Genomic DNA, 24,683 nt, shown 5'->3' with positions numbered 1-24,683 from the left:
AATATACATACCATGTCAAACTAGCAGAAACAAAATTAGAAAGCAAAAGGTTAATGTTCTTGATAAGTAAAAAAGCTATATAAATCAATCAGAAAAAGATAATAACAAAAGGAAGACATAAGGGATATGATCAAGCCATCTACAAATAATGTAGTTTATAAAGAATAAAAATTACCACTCATTAGTAAACTCATTAAAATAATATTTTTTGTTTCTCAATCTATCAAAGAGAAAGATTTATAATAACCAGTGTTGGTGAGGATGTAGGAAAGCAGATGCTGTTGGTGAAATATAAACTGTGCAACCATTCTAGAGTATGTTAAATGGGAATACATGTTTACCTAGAATTTCAACTACTGGGAATTTATACTCGAAGTACAGGTTTCCCCTGCTATCTGAAAGTAGTGTGTTCTTAAGAAAACTTTAATAAGCTGAAATGGCATAAAGAGAAGTATCCCCCCCACTTTCCTCAAGTTCTTGTTGCACCACTTTGCTTTTATATAAGACCTATCTTAGTAGCTGTTTTTGATAACTGAAAGAAATTCAAAGATTTTCCCTTTTACGACAAAAACCATTACTGTACTAAGGTCAGTCTTTCATAAATGTGAACTTCCCTGAAACTCCAATTTGATATATACACAAAGATTCATCTGTAGGGATGTGATTAAGTTGTTGTTTATAACAGCTCAAACCTCATCACATGCGAAAGTTCAACAACAGGAGATCAGATAAATGTAAAATATGATGCGACGTGAAGTATACGCTGGTATTTTATGTAACTTGTAAAAGTCATGGTGTAGAAATAATGACATCAATAAATGCTCACCTCTAAGATGTGGAAAAAGCAGGTTATAACAACAGATGTATAGCATGATACCGATTTTGGTTTTTTCTTTTTTAAAAAGGTACTTTATTTTCTTCTTTGTGCTTTTCTGAATTTCCCAATTACATGTATTACTTTTATAACCAAAATAATGATAAAATTTCTAATTACACATCACGAAACTCTTGATTACTGTATTTTCATATAAAATATACAATTTTCCAATCAAATTTACACTTGAATATTTAGGTGAATAGAAATAATCTTAAATACAGGTTTCAGATGTATGTGTTCAATACAAAAAGGATACCGAGAAAATTTTTTAGATCATTTCAAGAGACCTCCTTAAAGCTAATGAGTATGATCTGGAAATTTCTCAGTGAGAAGCCAGAACTACATATCCACTTAAGAAAACATTTAGAAATGTATTATTCTAATCCCTTAGTTGTTTTGCATTCTCTTTACAACATCTCTAAGTAAAATGTATTTTCTGAGTATTCAAATTTGACTGTTTCCTAAAATTAACACATCAAAATGACCCCCAAATACTAAATATAAAACTGCAGATTATCACTTATGCATGGGTAATAACTAATGAAAATCTCTTAGTTCCTGATGAATAGCCAACTTATCCAAAGATTATAGGTATTACAATGTTGTCACTCTATAAGAACAAGACATCAAAAAGAAAATAATAATTTAGTGTATTAAACTAGCTGCTCTGCCAAGAAAATGTATGTGGTAAATAAAAATGGATAAGTTTATAACTGAAACTTCATTCACAAAATATAATGGTCTTCTACTAGCAGAATTTGATATTATAGCTTTTCAACTATATTCTAAACAAAATAATTAAAAATCAATTCCAATAATTTAGAATAAGTGCTTTATTTTTTTAATACCCACAAAAACTGAAACTATCATTTACATCAGTTGCAAGAGCAATAAAAATTAGAAATCAATTTGCTATAACTCTTGAAAACATGAGCATAAAACAAAACTAAAAGAAACAAAAAGGAAAAACTAAGTACTTCTTTTAAATTGAAGATAATCTGACTGCCTGTGACATACCCACCTGCAGATATACAAACAGCAGATGCATTCAAAACAGTGCAAGATTTAATTGATTTAGAACAATATTCCAACCAATCTCAACCAAGTTTTCAATTACTTGTGCAGGTTTATTATAGAGTCACAAAAAGTAAATCTCTTCTAATATGTAACCAGCTGATGCCAATTCAGAACACTCCACACCAGCACAACAATAACTATGGAAATCATGAGGTATGACTACAGGAAAAAAAAGCAAAACCCAGCATCCAAAGTGCACATATTTTATACTTCAATTTGACTGCAATATAATTATACTTTGGTTAAAAAAAGAAGTTTCCTTAAACTATATGTCTAAAAGAAAAGCAAATTATCATTTTATATTCTTTTTTTAAATTTAAAAAATACATACGTAATCTTCCTTTGTTTTTGATAAGTTCAAATATGAATTGATAACAGGGTAATTGGATTCTTTAGGAAAGCTCTATAGAAGAGATGAATACAACATACTATATCTTCTTTAAGAAGTATGAGCTGAAATGTTAGGCATTCCTTGTATTGTTTTTGTATATATTTAAGGAATGCTGTTCTTGTAAACAATTGCTTTGAAAAAGAAATACTGAGACCAAAATACGTTACTAGAGGATCTCTACAAAAGGTCACCAAAACTATCCTTGCTCATGACATCAGGGAAAATGTTTTTAGAATTTATCTTGTTAGAAAAAAATGCTACCACTTTTCTTCCTTTTTCTTTTTTGTGATTATCACAATTAAACATCAGAAGATTTTTCCCAAATAAATACTGATGTAAATGTCGATTTCAAGGGCAAACAACTTTCATAAGAGTCTATTTCTCAGGCATTTCACCATCTGTTGAGACTGAGGCAGCACTGTCCTGGTGTGAATTGTCACTGGACTCCTGTGAAGTATTCCTTCTGGGACAGTTTATTGGGACCTGAAGCTGATTAGCAGATGTAGGCTTAGCAGCATTTGGTGGCTTTTTAGAGGAATTAGATGGAAGTCTATGACGACTACTGTCCTCACCAGAAGTAGATGAATGTCTTTTTCTTCCAAATTCCTCACTAATAGGGGGCTGCAAATTATGAAAGACAATATAGTGACAATTTTACTTTTTTTTCTCCCTTCATAATCTACAGTCAGACTTTTTCAACAAAGAAGGAAACTATGTTGGCATTTCAGTAGATTTTATTAGTATAACAAAAACTTACCAGCAATTTAAGGTATTAAACTTAAATTTCCTCCTTGACTAAATCAGCCTATCAGTACTCGTTCATTCTTTCACTCAACATATATTTATTAAGATTCTTATACGTTTTAGGACTTGAACTACATTGCGGGGCATAAATATAAGGCTGGGTTCCCTGCCTCCAAGAAAATGTTTCAAAGAGCCTATTTTCCTTCTTTTTTCAACTTCTGTCAACTGCAAAGCATTTATAACTCTAGTCCCTTCCAACCCTAAACTCCTATCCTAGGCTTGTTTGAATGATAATGTTTAACAGATAAATGAAAGCAGCAGGGAGAAAAAAGAGATACCAAATCAAATAATCTTTAGCGAGTCTGAAGGTTTATCTAGGACTTCTAGGATAAGGAAACTGGAGAGCATTACTGATGGTACTAATTTTAAACATTTTCAAACATAAATATCCATTAAGCTCCCAAATCCCCTCAGACTACAAGCAAGGAGGGGGTAGGCAGTGAAACGGTATTCTGCACTAAACAAGTCAGCTTTTAAGGCCTTTCCAGTTACAAAGATTTGGGAGCCCAGAACTATACACCACCAGACTAATATTTTCATTTGGAGACAAGTTAAGACCATAACCTCCTTCTCCAATCTTCCACTGTATTTAAAAGCGGAGGCCTGAATTCTTAGTTTCTGCTCAGATAGGACAAAAGTCACTATTATAGAGCAAGGATGTCCTTGCTATAGAACTGGCTAGGCCACTCTAGAAACATCTTAATTCCACAGACAGGCACTTCTATTAATTCTGTCCCTGAGCCATCAAACCTATTTACACAAAATATAAGACAAACAAATTACAATACTAAGCAGAGATGGACCTAGCATTCCTTTCACCTCTTTTCTGTTCTTTTGATTCTTCTTTCTTTTTTTCCCCCTTGTCCTTTATCTTATTTTCATCCCATTCTTTTTTTTTAATGCTTTCCTTTTCCTCTTGAAATCAAATTAAGGCTTACTCTCCTGTCTCTATATATGTACATAACATTCTTGTCTTAATTTTATTATGTGGGGAAACTTAAATTCATGTTATATCAGCACATATTATGAAAAGTACAGAATAAAAGTACATAGAAAGTGAAAAATTTTAGAACTGTTAGTGAGAAATTAGTAACATACCTACATAAAAGTTACTAAATCTATAAAATGTTTAATTATAGGGGCATACCAAAATTAAAGTGAACTGACAATTGCACTGTGGTTACATAAGATGTTAACATTTGGGAATATGGGAATTCTTTATACTATTTTTGCACCTGTTTTAAAGTTTGATTTCAAAACTAGAAAATTACCATTTCAAAATAAAAAGTTAAAAAAATAAAAATTGTAAAATTAAAGTTAAGAAAGTCACTGAAAGCTCAAAATATGAAGGTAATAAAAAGACTACAGAAGAAAGGACTTAAAACTTACGTCAATGCGGAAGTCTTCCAACCTCTTAAAGCTACAGAGGTATTTCTGAAGTTTTGGGTCAATAGACTGCGTCTTAGATTGAGAATATTTTAGATAAGCCCAAAACTTTTCTAACCCATATAGCTGACCTAATAACAAAGAAAAATATTCACAATTAATTATACAGAATTTAAAAAATGATTCATATTAAACATGATCCTATCAGCAATTGACCATTTATCTTCCAGCATATACTTTCCCTAGATTTTGAGAATAAGACATTGTAATAATAATGGCAGCTAACATTTAGTAAGCATTTGTTATATAACAGGTATTAAGTGGTTTTTATATATTAAACTAATTTGAACCATATACAAACCTGTAATACGGGTGCTCTTGTGTATATTACTGATAAGTAAACTAAGGCTAACAAAGTTATGTAACTTAACCAAGGTCATACAGCTACCAAGTGGTGAAAATGGGATTCAGACCTATGTATGGATCTAGCCCAAAGCTTGCACTGTTACCTACTGTGCTATTCCATCTTTCCAAGCATACCTGCTGATGTTACAAAGAATTTTCATGTAATGTAATATCAGTGAGTATCATCTTCATGTTTGTCAAGGGAAAAATGGCAAAATACTACTCCATAAAGGAAACTCTTGGGCGTGGTTATTTTCCAACACCTCACAGGGATGACCTTCTTACTATATGGTGCCCCATCCTTCATCAAGAACCGTAATAGTGGCCTGAAGGTCTTAAATGGCCTATTCTGAAGAAAATAGTTATGAATTCCTTCCCTATTTATTGACTCAGGTTTACAATTTCCAAATAGAATAAGATTATTGGGTTTTGTTTTGTTTTGTTTTACCAGATTCGTAGTCTTTTTTGGTTTCTTCTTGGAAATCCTTAAAAATTTCTTGTCTGAATTTTTTTTCCAGCCCATAACTATAAAACCTGAACAGACATTCTAATCCGTACCTGTAGAAAGGAAATAAAAGGTTTATAATAAAAATTTTACTATGACAATGCAAACATCTCATAGATAGAAGCAAACAGGACACAAATAACCCCAAGCAAAAAAAACAAAGGCTTAAATGTATGTAATTTTTAGGATGCAGGTTTTTTTTAGCTGAAGTGGTTATTTAGTAATCCATAGATGGCTTTGCTATTTTTGTTCACTCAGCCATAGCACCTCATGGAAGTATACCGGGAACCTGCAGAATGAGGCAGCCTATGGGCAACTACAGTGTGGCTCCTTTGGACAGACAGAGGATCTCTCCTTGGTATTTCTGAAGAAATTGTCAAAAGATTTAGTGACATTGGGAATGTTTTCAATTTTTTCCAAACCGAGGTTTATAATAGTGCATGGTTTTAAATACTTTTGAACACAATCTTTACTCAAGAGAGAGAAAGACTATACTTTTGTGCCCTAGACCCTATGTGTGGTTGACCCATTCAACTAGAAATGACAAACCTAATTAAATGGCTCCTAACAGATCTTCCCTGCTTCAGTTATAAAGTACATTTCATAAAAGATATTTTGCTAAAATAATTGTAATCACTACATAAATCAGAAAACAAATTTCCTTGTATTCTTCTATAACTACCTAGAGAACCCAAGACAAATTTTGGACAGTGGATTAGCAAACTACATGGGCTCAACCTTTAATTAATGGTGATGAGTAGAACCCATGAGAATGAACAAAGTCAACAAGGCAGCAGTAAAAGGACCATGTCTAGCTTACTCAACTAAAACATGTCACAATTAAAAGATTCCTCAGTTAGAATCCTTAAGTTGTTCTGAGTGCCTTAGTGGAATAAAGACTACAATTTCTTCATTACTAGTAACATAATTTTGCCTAGCTTTTATTCACAAGAAGGGGTGTGTGTGTGTGTGTGTGTGTGTGTGTGTCTTTTGTAACTGGCTTATTTTCAAGATGGAAAGTGATGGTCTGTCCAGAAGAATAAATAGGTTTCTTGGCAAGCCACCAAGAGAAATGTGGGACTACCAACTAATACACCCACACACTGACCTGAACTCTTTGCTTTGGTAGCCGTAAGTGATGCTATTCTTTGAGCTTGTATGACTGAAGGCTAAGCGGACTAAGGACTAAAGAACCACCATCTCAGAAATGACAAATCCGCCTTGATACTTCTTTCACGGGATATTATTTTGATATTAGTTATATATTAGTTTATATTGGTAAAGGCCAATAGACTACTACAATATTTGGATTTTTAGTCTTATTTTTTAGTAAACCAAATCCAAAGACCAAAAGGATGACATTAATAACAACCCAACTAAGCAGCATAACTGCTGGAGTGAAGAGCAGCGGCAAATGGCCGGCCTCTCAGTTGTTATTTATATTCATTTACCCCTCATTATGAGACAGCTTAGATGAATGGAAAACATAAAGGCTGAGAAGCAGAAAGAACTATATTTGAATTTTAGGCCTGTAATTATATCCTAAAAATGGGGATAACCATATCCTACTTTTTAAGAATAGATGACATAATATTTGTATAGCACTTAGACCAGAGCTGGCATGTTGAAGACACATAATATAAAGGTTATTTCTCTCCTTCCTTCTTGAAACCATCTTTAGTCAATGGATAAATTTAGTCAATGGGTAGATTTAGTATTGATCTTCTAATAACAGTAACAATTTATTGAGCACTTACTGTGTATCATATGTTAAGACCTTTACATGTTCTGTTTTGTTTAATTTTCACAATAACCCTATGAGGGTATCTACCATAATTTCCCCTACTTTATATATAAAGAACCTAAAGCTTACTGGGAATAATAACTTGCCAAGCTCACAGTAATTAATAGGCTGGGATTCAAATTTTGGTCTGATTTCAAAGCCTTCAGATGCTTAACCACTGTGTGATATTTCCTAAGGAAAGCTAATCCAGGCTAGTCATGAACACTGCAAAAACAGACCCAAAATTATGTGTTAAAAAGCTACTAGAGGGACGCCTGGGTGGCTCAGTCGTTAAGCATCTGCCTTCGACTCAGGTCATGATCCCGGGGTCCTGGGATCGAGCCCAGCATCGGGCTCCCTGCTCGGCGGGAAGTCTGCTTTTCCCTCTCCCACTCCCACTCCCACTGCTTGTGTTCCCTCTCTCGCTGTGTCTCTGTCAAATAAATAAATAAAATCTTTAAAAAAAAAAAAAACTAATAGAAACATACACAGACAACTGTAGGAACACAGAAGAACTCCCAACCTAGACTTGGATAGTCATGGGCATATCAGAAAAGTTATTCGAAAGTCCTGAAGAACAAACTGTTTGCAGAAAGAGCAAAATATGCTGAGATTAATTATAAAAACGACTTTCAAACTTTTCTAAGTACAAGAGTAAGAAAAATACTTTATCTGGTGACCAAGTCAACATAACACTCACAAATATAATATGTGTACATAAAAGCATATATAAGTTTTGCAAACAATTCTTAAATTTGCATGTATGTATGTGAAACTGTGAAAAAATTTAGCTTTACTATGTTCAGTACAGTCTGATATTTTTCAAATTACTAAACTGACTTCACAATCCACTAATGGGTAGCACACCATAGCTTGAATGAGAACATCAAAATCAGAAATAGCAAATTTTGCCTTTTGTGCCAACTCTGGTAAACTGGCAGTAGCTGTTAAAATTTTGATAAGACTATAAATCTGAATTCAAGAACAACATTAAACAGTGCTGGGACTGATTAGAGATGTCAGTAATAACAGAAGAGAGAGAAACAGAGGTAAACATACTATGTATCTGTCATTCCTGATCAAGATAAAGATTCTGGATGAAAACTAAATAGTCTTTATTTTTATAGAAGTCAGGGCAAATGTAATTTTTTTCTAGAAAAATTTATTTGCAGCATCTTGTATTCCTTTCAAAGATCATAATAACTGATTAACAATATATTCTTATTTAAGATTTACAAATAGAATTTGAAGAATGGTAAATCTGAGTAAACAGTAAGTGTAAAATTATCTTTATTTCTTCTTTCCATCTCTTCTTCCTCCTACCATTTTCCAGGAATAAACAGTTTGCATGAGCCTATCTCATGTTCCTTCTCACCCTCTTAGTCTGGTCTCAACTCCACCCTAAAGACACTCTCAAAACTTATCCAGGGGCGCCTGGGTGACTCAGTTGGTTAAGCGACTGCCTTCGGCTCAGGTCATGATCCTGGAGTCCCTGGATCGAGTCCCGCATCGGGCTCCCTGCTCGGCAGGTAGTCTGCTTCTCCCTCTGACCCTCCCCCCTCTCATGTGCTTTCTCTCTCTCTCTCATTCTCTCTCAAATAAATAAAATCTTAAAAAAAAAAACTTATCCTGAACATTTCCCAAGAAAACAAGGTCTACCTGGATGAAAAGAATGAGTTAGCAAAGAAGAGGGAGGAAGAAGAGAATATATATAGACACCTAAAGGCTAGAGCTTGTGTCATTCAGAGAACACGTTCTGTACCACTGTTGCCTAGAGAATTAGAGCGCTAGTAGGAAAAAAATGAGATCTGATAGATGAGTCTGGACACATCATGAGGGGCTTTATTTTTTCTTGGCTCAAGGTATCTTAACAACTAGTTTAGCTCTAAGTATTTATCAATTTGGGGATGTGTATGCCTATGCAAGGGAAGTCTCTAGTGGTTCTTTCAAATTTCATTTGGCCTTTGTGCCAGCCCCTAAGATGACTCCAAATGATCCTACCTCCTGGTATTCACAATCTTGGGTAGTCTCCTCCTACCAGGTATGGTACAAGGGTTGGTCTGTGTTTACAACATGGCAGAAGTGATGGTATGTTACTTTCAAGCACAGGTTATACAAGACACCAAGGTTTCCATCTTGGAAGTTCTCCATCTTTCTTAGATCATTTCCTCTGAATGAAGTCATGTTGTTTAATGCCTAATGGGAGGCCTATGTGGTGAAGAACTAAAGCTTCCAGCCAACAGCCATGTGAATAAGCTTGAAGAGAATCCTCCAGCCTGAGTCGAGTCTTCAGAGACTGCAGCCTAGTAAAATACCTTGCCTGCACATGAGACATCTAAGTCAGAACCACCCAGCTAAGCTGTTCCTAGGGTCTTGACCCTTAGAAACTGTAAACTAATAAATGTTTGTTGTTTAGTCTTCTGAGTTTTGGGATAATCTGCAATGCAGCAATAGGAAACTAATACAGCCCTCTCTCCAGTTATGTTGTTGAACTACTTTCATAGTTCAAAACTGGGCTACTTCAGTACTAGTTTTTATATTATTTTTTTGAAAACCCCTTAACTGTAAAAATGTATAAAATATTTGACCTGTAATTTTCTTTTGCATCTTCCCAAGCAAGTTGTCTAAATTCCTCATACATTTTTTTATTGAAGTGATCTCTGAGGAAAAAGGACCAGAAACGAAAGAGGGTATTCATTTCTTGGGACTGGCCAATTCCCAAGCGTTTTCTCTCTGGAAAAAGTTGAAATAATAAAACATTTTTTTGTTAAAGAAACTTACTAAAGTCAAAACAGCAGACATTTTACATAACTTAAAATATTAATCTCCAAAATGTATTTGGGTTTCTTCTAAATAAGGGACAAATATTAATCCATTTTCTGACTCATTGCTCAAATTTAAGCATTCGTCAATAGTAACAAGAATATGCTAAACTTTATTTCTTGATGTATCTAAGCTACAAAACACATGAATACTTAAGGTAATTATAACAAAATAAAAGGATATCTTAACCTGATACTAAATGTCACATTTTTTAATATTATATTTTAGTTTTAAACATAGCTACATAAAGGACAAGCATCTTACCACTTAGACATCTTCGACGATACTTGTGGTACACTTGTTGGGTAAAGCCATTTTCCTTCAAAAGTTCATGAGAAGGGTGCTGGAACTTTGGAAATGAATGAGGAGTATATCCATAACTTCCTACTAGTGGTGCACCTTCTGAAGGTGAAGCATTTGAACTGCTGTTTGAGGAGGGGGGAAAAAAGCCTTCAAACTGAAATATCAAGAACCAAGTGTTTAAACAATTTGTGCTATTTGTTTGTTATTGAGTCTGAACACTGGAAAAGACAGTAGTTCCTAAAACTAAACTAATGACATAAAGAACTATATATGAATTGCTATTTATGTTTAACACACAGGTATATTCAGAAGATGATAAAGAACATGGTTATAAATTCCCAAACTAAAGCAGTAAGTAGAAGCAGTAAGTAATTGAATAGCTAGCTTATTCCTCTTCCAGATCATTATTAGTTTAGTTTCTTATGGTACTGGAAAAATTTTCAATTTTCATGAGTAATTAAGTAAATGATGTAAATTGGATAAATGGAAATAAGAAATAAAATCTGGCACAAAGGCAATAATTTCATGAGTCCAAAGACATACTTGCAATTCTGTACATCAATTCCACTTCTGAAAAATCTCCGAAATTGGTCTTCTCCTTTTTGTCTGCACTCCATTATTCAAATATAGGCTTTCTTCCTCTTTTACTCAAACTAACCGGTCTCCTTGTTTTTCCAGTCTCCCTCCTCTACCCTACCACCAAAGTGAACTTCTTGTGTTTCGTTTTGTTTTTGTTTTTCAAAGTGATCTTCCTAAGACACTGATCTAAATCAGTGGTTTTCAGTGTGTGGTCTGCGGATGCTTGGAGGGGTTCCCAAGAACTCTTCAGAAAGTTTGCAACTCGAGACCATTTTCGCAAAAACACTAAGGTATTACTTGCTCTTTTCACTGTGTTCACCTTTGTACTGATAGTACTAAAGCAATGGTGTATAAAACCGCTGACGACAACTGAGGCAGTGGCACCAAACTTTACATACTAGTGGTTGTATTATTCACTGCAGTGCACGTGCAAGATTTTAAAAATGCCAGTTTCAACTTAAGATGTCCTTGATGGAGCAAAAAAAATTAACTTCATGAAATCTCAAGCCTTGAGTACCTGTCTTATTGTGTGTGACAAAATGGAACAAAAGCTTTAGTTCTGCAAAATGAGCAAGTTCTGGAAATGTTTCACAACAATGTGAATATACTTAACACTCCTGAACTGTACACTTAAAAATGGTTAAAATGGTAAATTTTTTATGTGTTTTTTAATCATAATTAGAAAAAAATGGGGGGCGCCTAGGTGGCTCAGCTGGTTAAGCGTCCAACTCTCGGTTTCAGCTTGGGTTATGGTCTCGGGGTCCTGGGATCGAGCCCCAAGTCAGGCTCCATGCTCAGCTCAGAGTCCGCTTGTCCCATTCCCTTTGCTCTCCCCTACCCACCACCACCTTCCACTCTCTCTCTAATAAATAAATTAAATCTTTAAAAAAAAATGAGATGAAAGCATAAAGCACTTTTGCAGCATTATCAAAGTACAATGGCTATTTTTATTGACTGAATGTTTCTTGAATTCCTAGCCCCTAATATGATGGTATTAGGTGGTAAATGAGTCATGAGGGTAGAGTTCTGATGAATGGGGTAAGTGCCCTTATAAAAAGAAACATGGGATAGCTTGCTTTCGTTTCTGCTATTTGCCATGTGAGGATACAAGAAGATAGCCATCTGCAAAGCAGGCCCTCACCAGATACCAGATCTGTTGGCACCTTCATCCCGGAACTGTGAGAAATAAACTTGTTATTTAAGCTACCCAGTCCATGGAATATGTGTTAGAGCAGCTCGAACTGAGACAGTTGTCTATTTTATTTTGTTTTATTTTGTTTTATTTTATTTTATTTATCTGAGAGAGAAAGAGTGCACAAGCAGAGGGAGCAGCAGAGGGAGAGGGAGAAGCAGGCCCCACCGAGCAGGGAACTTGACCGGCTCGATCCCAGGACCCTGGGATCATGACGCAAGCCGAAGGCAGACGCTCAACCGACTGAGCCACCCAGGCGCCCCGAGAGTTGTCTTAAGCCAAAGCACTTGTGTGATAAAGTTGTGAGCTGACCTAGTTGATTTTTTCATGGAACACCATTTTTAATTAGAAAACAACAAACAAATTATGGTTATTCAGACTTCATTTTGTGTCAGACATTTCCCTGAAAATGAACAAAATGAATCTGTAATGTCAAGGAAAACGGAGCTTTCATGCAAATATCAGAATTTTTGAAACCTTGTATTTGTCGCCATGAGCCTGATAGTTTCCACTAATACTTAAAGACTTTTCTAATGAAATCAGTGGTGATTTTTTTTAGGAGTTTGTGTATGCACGTCTGCGTGTATGGTAAAATATACATGATATTTAATTTTAATCATTCTTAAGCATGCTTACTATTCATCAGCATTAAATACTCACAATGTTATATAACCATCACCACTATCTATACCTAAAACTTCTTTATCATCCCTAACAAAAACTCTATTAAACAATAATTAGCCCTTTCCTCCTCCCTTCAGCTCCCCATAATCTCTATTCTACTTTGTCTCTTTCAATGTGACTATTCAGGTACCTCACATACAAGTGGGATCATACTATATTTACCCTTCTGAGTCTGACTTATTTCACTAAGCATGTTTCCAAGGTCTGTCTATGTTGTTGCTGCATAAATTAAACTTTCATTCTTTTATATGGCTGAATAATATTCCATTATATGTATATACCATATTGTTTATGCAGTAATCTGTTAATGGACATGGGTGGTTTCGTCTTTTGGCTGTTATGAATAATACTTCTATAAACATGGACATAAAAATGTTTGTTCAACTCCCTGTTTTCAATTCTTCTGGATATATACCTAGGAGTGGAATAGCTGGAACATATGGTAATTGTATGTTTTAACCTTTTGAGAAAATGACAAACTGTTTTCCAGTGGCTGTGGCATTTTATATTTCCACAAACAATGCTCAAGGGTTCCAATTTCTCCACATCCTCACAAACATTTATTTTCAGGTATATATGTATGTATGTATGTATTTAAGTAGGCTCTATGCTGGGCATGGAGCCCAATGTGGGGCTTAAACTCCTGACCTGAAATCAAGACCTGACCTGAAATCAAGAGTCGGGTGCTTGACCAACTGAGCCACCCAGGTGCCCCATATTTTCAATTTTTAAAAAAATTATACACATTAGACAGCTCAGGCTGCCATAACAAGATACCACAGATTGGGTGGCTTAAACAACAGAAATTTATGTTCTTCACAGTTCTGGAGGCCAGAAGTCTATTAGAAGGTGGAGGAGGGACAGTAAACTATCCTCTGGACTGAGAAGGCACTTTGAGACCAAAACACAAAGCAAGCTACTCCATACTATTTAGTTTTTTATTTAGGGCAACTTACTGCCAGGGGGATGGGGTGGATGGATGATCTCAGCACTATGCAGCTATTTTCCACAAAGTCCAGACCTTAATCTACAGAATCTACAGAGCAGGGGGATCATTGTGGTGAGGTCAAAGGGTAATTATCTAAAGTAGCGCCATCTCTGTGCCAGAGGGATCTCTACTAGTTGTCTAAAGTGGCACAATCTATACACCTTCCCTCATTCCAGCTAGAGCACACAGTATCCTCCAACAGGCCTGGAACATGTAGCCCTGTGGAAGGTCATTGTGCAGACAGGAACAAGATGGAAGGCAAAAGATGGAGTCAGAATTGACAGCACTCCTACAAAGTCCAAGATCAAAGTGCCAACAGCACTGGTTTCTGGTGAGGCTTCTTTTCCTGGCTTACAGAGAGCCACCTTCTCAATATATCTTCACATGGCTTTTCCTCTACATATATACAGAAAGACATCCCTCGTGTCTCTTCCTCTTCTTATAAAGACACCAGTCCTATTAAAATAGGGCCCATCTTTATGACTTCATTGAACTTTAATGGGTCTCCTTAAAGGCTGTACTAGCTCCAAATATAATCACACTGGGGGTTAAGACTTCAACATATATTATTTATATTACCATCCTAGTAGCTGTGAAGAGGTATCTCACTGTGGTTTTTGATTTGCATTTCTCTAATGACTAATGATGTTGAACATCTTTTCAAGGGCTTATTGGCCATTTGTATATCTTCTTTAAAGAAATGTCTATTCAAATCCTTTGCCTGTTTCTGAATTGGGGTTTTTTTTAGTTATCAAGTTTTTGAAGTTCTTTATATATTCTAAATATTAATTCCTTATCAGATATTTGATTTGCAAATATTTTCTCCTATTGAGTAGATTGTCTTTTGACTCTGATACTAGCTTTTGATACATAAAAGTTCTTAATTATGATGAAGTATGATTTATTTTTTCCTTTTGTTACCTGTGCTTTTGGTGTCATACTGAAGAAACCAATGTCAAATCCAGGGTGATGAAGATTTTCCCTTATGCTGTCTTCTAACAATTTTATAGTTTTAACTCTTAAGTTTAGGTCTTTGATCAATTTTGAGTTAATTTTTTTGTACAGGGTATACGGTCTGGATCCATTCTTATCCATCCTTTTCCATGTTGGATATTCAGTTTTCCCAGTACCATTTGTTGAAAATGGGCCTTTTCTCTACTGAACAGTTCTAGCACCCTTTTTTGAAAATAAACTGACCAGACATATGAGGGTTTATATCTAGGGTCTCTATTCTATTCTATTGGTCCACTTGTTTGTCTTTACGCCAGGACCATAATATTTTTTGGGTTTTGTTGTTGTTGTTGTTTTATTTTTTTCTTTTTTGTTTACAATTACCTTTTTTTATTTTTAAGATTTTTTTAATTTATTTGACAGGGGGCAGGGGTGAGAGAGCAAGCACAAGCAAGGGGAGCGACAGGCAGAGGGAGAAGCAGGCTCCCCGCTGAGCAAGGAGCCCGATGTGGGGCTCCATCCCAGGACCCTGGGATCACAACCCGAGCCAAAGGCAGCCACTTAACCTGAGCCACCCAGGTGCTTTAGTTTAATACTGTAGCTTTGTAGTAACTTTCAAAGTCAGGAAGTGTTAGTCCTCCAATTTTATTCTTCCTCTGTAAGACTGTTTTGGCTTCTCAGGACTCCTTGCAATTTCATATGAATTTGAGAGTAAGGTTTTCCATTTCTGTGAAAATGGTTGTCACACACATAGATTAATGGAACAGAATAGAAAACCCAGAAATGAACCCACAACAACATGGTAAACTAATCTTTGACCAAAAAATGAAAGAACATCCAATGGAAAAAAGACAGTCTCTTCAACAAATGGTGGTGGGAAAACTGGACAGCCACATGCAAAGGAATGGTACTGGACCACTTTCTTATACACAAAAATAAATTCAAAATGAATGAGAGACCTAAATATGAGACAGGAAACCATCAAAATCCTAGAGGAGAACACAGGGAGTAACCTCTTTGACATAGGCCATAGCAACTTCTTACTGGACATGTCACCAGAGGCAAGGGAAACAAAAGCAAAAATGAACTACTGGGACTTCATCAAGATAAAAGGCTTCTGCACAGTGAAGGAAACAATCAATAAAACTAAAAGACAACCTTTGGAGTTTTAGAGAAGATATTTGCAAATGACATATCAGATAATGGGTTAGTATCCAAAATCTATAAAGAACTTATTGAACTCAACACCCAAAAACAAATAATCCAGTTAACAACTGGGCAGAAAACATAAACAGACATTTTTTCCAAAGAAAACATCCATATGGCTAATAGACACATCACTCCTCATCATCAGAGAAATACAAATCAAAACCACAATGAGATACCACCTCACACCTGTCAGAATGGCTAAAATAACAACATAGGAAACAACAGATGTTGGCAAGGATACGGAGAAAGGGAAACCTTCTTACACTGCTGGTGGGAATGCAAACTGGTGCAGCCACTCTGGAAAACACTATGGAGGTTCCTCAAAAAGTTACAATAGAGAACCACCCTCTGACCCAGCAATTGCACTACTAGGAATTTACCCAAAAGATACAAAAATACTGATTTGAAGGGGCACATGTACCCCAATGTTTATAGGAGCAGTATCAATAATAGCAAAATTATGGAAAAAGCCGAAATGTCCACTGATTGATGGATAAAGATCATGTGGTATATATATATATATATACATACACACAATGGAATATTACTCAACTATAAAAAAGAATGAAATCTTGCCATTTGCAACAATATGGACGGAGGTAGAGAGTATTATGCTAACTAAGCAAAATAAGTCAGTAAGACAAACACCATATGTTTTCACTCAGGTGTGGAATTTAAGAAACAAAACAGACGAACACAGGGGGAATAAAGAGAGAAGCAAACCATAAAACAGACTCTTAACTATAGAAAACAATTTGAGGGTTACTGGAGGGGAGGCCGGTAGGGGTATGGGTTAAATGGGTAATGGGTATTAAGGAAGCCTCTCGTGATGAGCACTAGGTGCTGTATGTAAGTGATGAATCACCAAATCCTACACCTGAAAGTAAAATTACACTGTATGTTAGCTAACTGGAATTTAAATAAAAATTTGGAAGAAAAAAAAAAGAAAAAGGCTGTTGGAATTCTGATAAGGATGTTGTTGAATTTATAGATCACTTTAGATAGCACTGATGTCTTAACAATGTTAAGTCTTCCTATTCACAAACATGAAATGTCTTTCCATTTATTTAGGTCTGCTGTAATTTTTTCAGCAGTGTTTTGTAGTTTTCAGCATACAAAACTTTCACCTCTTTTAGGCGCTAATGTAAACAGAATTGCTTTCTTAATTTCCTTTTCAAATTGTTCAATGCTGGCATATAGAAACACAACTGATTTGTGTTTTGTACCCTGCAACTTTGCCAAATTAGTTTATTAGCTTTAGTATCTTTCTCGTTGATCCTCTGGGATTTTCTATATATGGGGTCACATTATCTGTGACTGGAGATAGTCTTACCCCTTCCTTTTAAGATTTTTTTTTTTTTTAATTCATTTGAGAGAGAGAGAGAGAGCACAAGCAGGGGGAGAGGCAGAAGCAGACTCCCCGCTGAGCTGGGAGCCTGACATGGGGCTTGATCCCTAGATATCATGACCTGAGCCGAAGGCAGATGCTTAACCATCTGAGCCACCCAGGCGCCCCTTACCCCTTCCTTTTTAATTTGATGTCTTTCCTTTCCTTCTCTACTAGCTCTGGCTAGAACTTTCAGTACAACATTGAATACCAACAGTGAAAGCAAGTATCCTTGTCTTGTTTCTGATCTTAGGAAGACAGATTTCAGTCTTTCACCATTGAGTATGATGTTAGCTGTGGGTTTCTCATAAATACTTTTTCCCATGTTGAGGGATTTTTCCTCTATTCTTAGTTTTCAAACACTTTTTAATCATAAAAAGATGTTGGATTTTGTCAAATGTCTTTTCTGTGTCAGCTGAGATGATCATGTAGTCATTTCCTTAATTCTTTCTCAAAAAATGTTATTTATTTATTTTAGAGAGAGTGTGTGTGTGCAAGCAGGGGCAGGGGGACAGGGAGAGAGAGAATCCTTAAGCAGACCCCCAACTGAGCTTGGAGCTTGATGTGAGGCTTGATCCCAGGACCCTGAGATCATGACCTGAGCCCAGATCAAGAGCTGGCTGCTTAACCAACTGAGCCACCCAGGCGCCCCAGTCATTTCCTTAGTTCTATTAATATGATGTATTACACTGATTTTCTTATGTTGTACCACCCTTGCATTACTGGGATAAGTTCCACTTGGCCATGGTGAATAATATTTTCAATATACTGCTGGATTTTTTAAAAACCTATTTATTTATTTATTTTTTTTTTAAGTAGGCTCCATGCTCAACATGGGGCTTGAACTCACAACCCTCAGGTTAAGAGTCACCTGAGCCAGCCAGGTGCCCCTGACAACTGCTGGATTTCATTTGCTAATATTTTGTTGAGAACTTCTGCATCTCTATTCATAAGGGACACTGGTATATTATTTTATTTTCTTGTGATGTCTTTATCTGGTTTTGGTATCAGGGTAATGCAGGCCTCACAGAGTAAGCATTCCCTTCTCTTCAATTTTTTGGAGTCTGAAAGGGATTAGTGTTAATTCTTCTTTAGATATCTGGTAGAATTTACTTCAAGTGAAGCCAGTTGGGCTGGAATTTTCTTTGTTGGGGGATTTTTGATTAATGATTTGATCTCTTTACTCTTATGTATGGGTTGAGATTTTCTATTTCTTCTTGAATCAGTTTAATTTGTATGTTTTGAGGAATTGGTGCATTTCTTACAGGTTATCTAATCTGTTGATGTATAATTGTTCATACTATTCTCTCTGAATCCTCTTATCTCTGTAAGGTTGGTTAGTTATGTTTCCATTTCCATTTCTGATTTTAGTTATTTGCATCTTCTCTTTTTTCCCTGGCAGTCTAAAGAAACTTTGTTAGTTTTGTTGATCTTCTCAAAGAACCAACATTTGTTTTTACTGATTTTCTTTGTTTTTCTCTTCTCTTTATTGTTTATTTTTGCTCTCATTTTCAACATTTCCTTCCTCCCTTCTGCTAGCTTTGGGTTTATTTTGCTCTTCATTTTCAAGTTTCTTAAAATATGTTAGGTTACTGATTTGTGATCTCTTTTCTTTTTAAATGTAGGCATTTATAGCTATAAATTTCCCTCTGAGCACTGCTCTCCTTCCATTCCATTAAGATTTGGTATGCTATGTTTTCACTTTCATATATCTCTAAGTATTTTCTAATTTCCTTTATGATTTCATCTTTGACTCATGGGTTAAAAGTGTGTTGTTTAATTGCCACATATTTGTGATTTTTCCAGTTTTACTTCTATTACAGATTTCTACTAACTTCATTATATTGCAGGCAGAGAAGATACCTTATATGGTGTCTCATTTAAAATGTATTGAAGTTTTTGTTTTGGCCCAACACATGGTCTATTGTGGAGAATGTCCTGTGTGTACTTAAGAATGTGTATTCTGTGCTGTTGTTGGGTAGAATATTCTATATATATATCTGTTAGATCTAATTGGTTTATTATGTTGTTCAAGTCCTCTATTTTGTTACTCATCTTATGTCAAGTTGGTCTATGCATTATTGAAAGTAGTGTATTGAAATTTCCAACTATTCTTGTAGAACTGTTTATTTCTCCCTCCAATTTTTTCAGTTTTTGCTTCATATATCTTTTTTAAAAAGATTTATTTATTTGAGAGAGAGCAGTGGGGAAGGGCAGAGGGAGAGAATCTCAAGCAGACTCCCTGCTAAGCGTGGAGCCTGACACGGGGCTAGATTCCACAACCCTGAGATCATGAGCTGAGCTGAAATTAAGAGTTGGATGCTCAACTGACTAAGCCACCCAGGTGCCCCAATTTTTGCTTCATAGATCTTGAGGGCCTGTTATTAGTTACATATATGTTTATACAATTAACCGTTGAACAATGCAGGAGTTAGGGGTGCTGACACCCTACACAGTCAAAAATCCACATGTAACTTTTAACTCCCTAAAAACTTAACTACTAATAGCCTACTGTTGACCAGAAGCCTTGCCGATAACATACAAAATTAACACATACTTTGTATGCTACACATATTATATACTATACTCTTATAATAAAATAAGCTGGGGAAAAGAAAATGTTATTAAAAAATCATAGGAGAAAATAAAATTATAATACTGTACTGGGGATTTAAGTATAACTGGAGTATATGAATCTATATTCTTATCAATCAGCCTAGGATTTATTTGAGCAACATTCTGCAGATTAGGAACAAATATAATGGAAAGAGATCAGGGTTTACTCAGTTTGAGATTTGGAGCTATTAGAGGCATAAAATAAGTCTAAAAGCAAGAATCTAGAATTCAATCAAAATTTATGAGACAGAAAAAGACAAGAAAATTAAAATTTTAATCAAAAGATAATGCAAAAAAAACAAGGAGATTTACAGCAGATGACCCACCTATTGGTATGATCACACAGGGGACTTTAAAATAACTATGATTAGATAATATGTTGAAGGAACTCGTGGAAAGGAGAACAACATGCATGATACAGAATTTCAGTAGGAAAAGGAGAACTATTATTAAGAAGTCAAGTGGTAATACAAAATATATGAAGCACAATATCAGAAATGAAAAATTCCTGTGATGAACTTATCAGGAGACTGGACACAGCTGAAGAAAGTAAATTTGAACATGGCTCAATCAAAATTATCCAACATGAATTACAAAGAGAAAAAGTAGAAAAAAAGATCAGATCATCTAAGAGCTGTGAGATATTAACAAATGGTCTAATGTACATGTAATTGGATTCCCAGAAGAAGGGGGAACAAACAACAAGAACACAGGCAAAAAATACTTGAAGAGATAAGAGATGAAAATTTTCCTAACTGAATAAAAGACAACAAACAATAAATCCAATGACTTGGATAAACACCTTGTGTGTCACACACATATATACACATATAACCGTATCCATACCTAGATCCATCAAAGAATTTTATACTCAATATCTTTCAAAATAGAAAAAAACAAACTTCTCCTGATAAACAAAAGTTGACAGAATCCACTGCTAATAGACCTGTACAACAAGAAATGTTTAAGAAAATGAAGAGCACTGGAATGCCTGGGTGGCTCAGTCGTTAAGCATTAAGTCTTCGGCTCAGGTCATGATCCCAGGGTCCTGGGATGAAGCCCCACATCGGGCTCCCTGCTTAGCAGGGAGCCTGCTTCTCCCTCTCCCACTCCCCCTGCTTGTGTTCCCTCTCTCACTGTGTCTCTCTGTCAAATAAATAAATAAAATCTTTTAATTAAAAAAAAAAGAAGGAAGAGCATTAGAAATGGTAAAAATGAGAGCAAATGTTTTAAAAATTTCTCACATTGGGGCGCCTGGGTGGTTCATCAGTTAAGTGTCTGCTTTCAGCTCAGGTCATGGTCTCAGGGTCCTGGGATTGAGCCCCAGGGATGTCTGATCATCTGGCTCCCTGCTCAGCAGGGAGTCTGCCCCTCCCTTCTCACCCCCCCATGCACTCTCTCTCTCTCAAATAAATAAAATCTAAATAAATAAATAAAATAAAAATTTCTCATGTCTTTATGAGACTGACGCGCTGCCTACTGCGCTAAGGAGGCAGGTAAAAATTTCTCATGTCTTTAAAAGATAACTATCTAAAGAAAAGTAATAACAAAGCATAGCACAGAAGATGGGAGGAAATGGAACTTTACGATATCAATATTCTTATGCTATACATGTAGTGGTATAATATTATTTGAAAGTAGACTAAGTTGAAATATGTATTATGAACAGTAGAAGACCAATAAAAAATAAGAGATATAACTGAGAAGCCAATGGTAGAGATAAAATAGAATTATTATAAAAACTCAACTGATCCAAAAGATGGAAGGGAAAAAACCAAAGATGAGATGAGAAAAGTAGAATATAAAATGGTAGATTTAAATCCAACGATATCCATAAGTACATTAATGTAGATGATCTAAACATATGAATGTTGATAGTGGGTGAGGCTGTGGTGTGGAAGGCAAGGAATGCAGGGAGTATAAGGGAACTCTCAGTACCTTCCACTCAATATTTCCTGTGAACCTAAAACTACTCTAAAAAATAGATCAATTAAAAAAATTTAGTCATTATTATAAATACTTGTCTGTCACCCCTGAATTAAGTTCCAGAAAGGCAGGGACTGTAATTATCTTGTTCTCTGCTGCTTACTCAGTGCCTAGGAATGCGCCCAACACAATGTTAAGCCCCTGCTTTCCTGATACATTTTACTTGTGGGAGAAGGTGGAGTGGTGCCTGGGAATGAATAAATCACTATATAGATGAATTATTAATAACAAAAGATATAACATAATAAAAAATGAATTGTAAGGAACATATTCCTAACTAAACGTTCCATTAAATGTTCTAACTAAACTAAATGTTATTGACTAAAACATCTTTCACCATTATTTGTTGATCTCTAAATATACTGCTCTGATAAAAAAAAATATCCTGGAGGGGTGCCTGGGTGGCTCAGTCGGTTAAGTGTCTGTCTTCAGTTCAGGTCATGATCCCAAGCCTGGGATCGAGCCCTGCGTTGTCAGGCTCTCTGCTCAGTAGGAAGCCTGCTTCTCCCTCTGTCCGTCCCCTTGTTCGTTCTTTCTCTCTCTCTAATAAATAAAAATCTTTTAAAAAAAAATCCTGGAAAATAAACTCTCAAAATCACTTAGAACACAATAACCATAAGTATACAATAGGCATGCAAAAAACATATACACATTTTATCTTTTAAGGACACTGTATTAATGAGAACAAAACGTAAAAGTACCAAATAAACATCACTGGAAAGACAGAGGAGGAGATTTTCAGATCATGATAAACTCACTAGCTTTTCTTTGACTGAAACTATCTAATCCTTCCCTTCTAGTAACCAATCAAAGAACACTTTTTCCTAAAGCTAAGTTTTCATTTAGAAAGTTGGTCAGATAATTATTCTGAAAATATCTACACAAACACAAAATGTGTTTACAAGGAATACAAAGCAATTAGCAGCAAATCACCTCTGCATCCACTGTACAGGACAAAACATACCATATTTTTTTTTTTAAGATTTATTTATTTATTTATTTATTTGACAGAGAGAGATACAGCGAGAGAGGTAACACAAGCAGGGGGAGTGGGAGAGAGAGAAGCAGGCCTCCCACGGAGCAGGGAGCCTGATGTGGGGCTCAATCTCAGGACCCTGGGATCATGACCTGAGCCGAAGGTAGACGCTTAACAACTGAGCCACCCAGGCGCCCCAAAACATACCATATTATATTGCACAACTGGCATTATCAAATGTTTGCTCTATCATCTCTTTTGAGGTAAATAATAGTCTTTTTAAAAAAAAATTAAAGCTAAAAGAAAAACCACTTACTACTAACAGTCAGCTAATCTAAGTTATTTTCCCCAAAAGGAAAAATTTCAAAATAACAATGTTTTATTTCCATATTCTTTATATAGTTTGAGTGGATTGTTTAGCACATTAATTCACTAAGAATTAATGCCACGGAGAATCTGGAATCTTTCATAAACTTATATAGTTTTTATCTAAGAGTACACATTTGTGGAAACTAGTTTAAGTGGAAAAAAGATTGTCCTACTCAAGTATTCCTTAATGTACTTGTTGGAAAATTGTCCCACTTATTTCTTTTCCTTTGGCTTCTTTTCAAAAACTATTTTCATTGTTCCATACTTTGCTAACATATAAATTTTTAATATTTAAAAATATTTAAAAATGCCTAATTAGTAACTGTTTTCAACTTAAAATCAAAAACCACGCCATGTTTGACAAATATAGTACCTGACAGATGTTCTTGGCCCGTGATCTCTGGAATCCATTACCCAACCAACATGACACTCTAGAGGGGGATTTGTACTATGTCTTGTTTTTCTCTTTCTTGGACTCTAAAGAAAAAGAAGTCAAACATTGCAATTACTTCAGTAGTGTGAACTTCACAAGTAAATTAAAACCCTCTGACTGGAAACTAGCTCAAACATTTTCATACTGTGGATGATACATTATGAAATCACATGAAGTCACAAAACTCAGTATCTCACAAGTTACAAAACTTAACAAAGAAGGTCCTTTGCTAGGTTTCAACACAAGGATTAAAGGAAATACAACTTAGTGTGATTCTTCATTATACCCTCTGATCGACATTAATTACACTACAAATTGTAAAGAAGTTATTCCTTAACCTGAGAAAACATCACTATGGTAAAATACCATTTTTAAGCGAATTCTTACAATCTAAAATATATATTTAAAAAAAATGATAGAAACTAAAAAGTCTCATTTTGTAATGTTAAAGGATATAAAATGCACGCTTTATATTCCCGCTTGTTTTGTGTACCTTTACATCAATAGCTTTTGGTTCTTTAACAACAGGATAAAATCTTGGTGTTTTGTTTGGATCTTGTAACCTGGGTGTTCGGGGTGTTTTAGGTGTCCTTGCAGGATAAATTCTAGGAGATTCTGGAACTGCTGTGGGCAATGAATGGGCCATTGTTGCTGAAGATATTTCTGAAACATCAAACAGCTTCTGGGCTAATTCATCACTCAAATCTGCAAAACAAAAAAACTAGCTAAATGTATTTAGATGCTAAGAAAGTATTTTACTTGAGAGCAAAGGTAATTCTGAAATTTTCTACTCTCAAAAGATTTTTTCATTAGAAACATTTAATATGTAAGAATAAAAAATAAACACTTGTCTGTACATCACCTACTTTACTAAATTTTAATTTTGTTATATCTGTTTGACTTTTTTTAAAAGAAAAATAGGCTGAAGCCCACTATATAACCTTCCCCAACCCCATTTC

The 24,683-nt window shown here is 35.3% G+C and overlaps 1 protein-coding gene across 11 annotated transcripts in view; it reads right to left on the bottom strand.

The window, feature by feature from the left end:
• Nucleotides 1–1,692: 1,692 nt before the first annotated feature.
• Nucleotides 1,693–24,683, bottom strand: part of LARP1B (La ribonucleoprotein 1B) — a 127,800-nt gene continuing 104,809 nt past the window's right edge. For 8 of the 11 annotated variants that reach the window (XM_078069215.1, XM_078069216.1, XM_078069217.1 and 5 more), the window contains 7 exons: nt 24,218–24,429; nt 23,665–23,768; nt 10,316–10,476; nt 9,817–9,961; nt 5,389–5,498; nt 4,539–4,666; nt 1,693–2,966 (listed from right to left, as the gene is read on the bottom strand). In XM_078069215.1, the coding sequence (XP_077925341.1) occupies nt 2,721–2,966; nt 4,539–4,666; nt 5,389–5,498; nt 9,817–9,961; nt 10,316–10,476; nt 23,665–23,768; nt 24,218–24,429 (1,106 nt within the window). In that variant the 3' untranslated portion in view covers nt 1,693–2,720. Of the gene's footprint in view, nt 2,967–4,538; nt 4,667–5,388; nt 5,499–9,816; nt 9,962–10,315; nt 10,477–23,664; nt 23,769–24,217; nt 24,430–24,683 lie in introns of those variants that run through there. The other 3 variants (XR_013446453.1, XM_078069212.1, XM_078069221.1) reach the window with 3 other exon arrangements.

Source organism: Halichoerus grypus, chromosome 3, assembly GCF_964656455.1.
Source record: "Halichoerus grypus chromosome 3, mHalGry1.hap1.1, whole genome shotgun sequence".
NCBI lineage: Eukaryota > Metazoa > Chordata > Mammalia > Carnivora > Phocidae > Halichoerus > Halichoerus grypus.
Note: the sequence above shows the minus strand (reverse complement) of the source record. Positions and strands in the feature narration are given on the sequence as shown.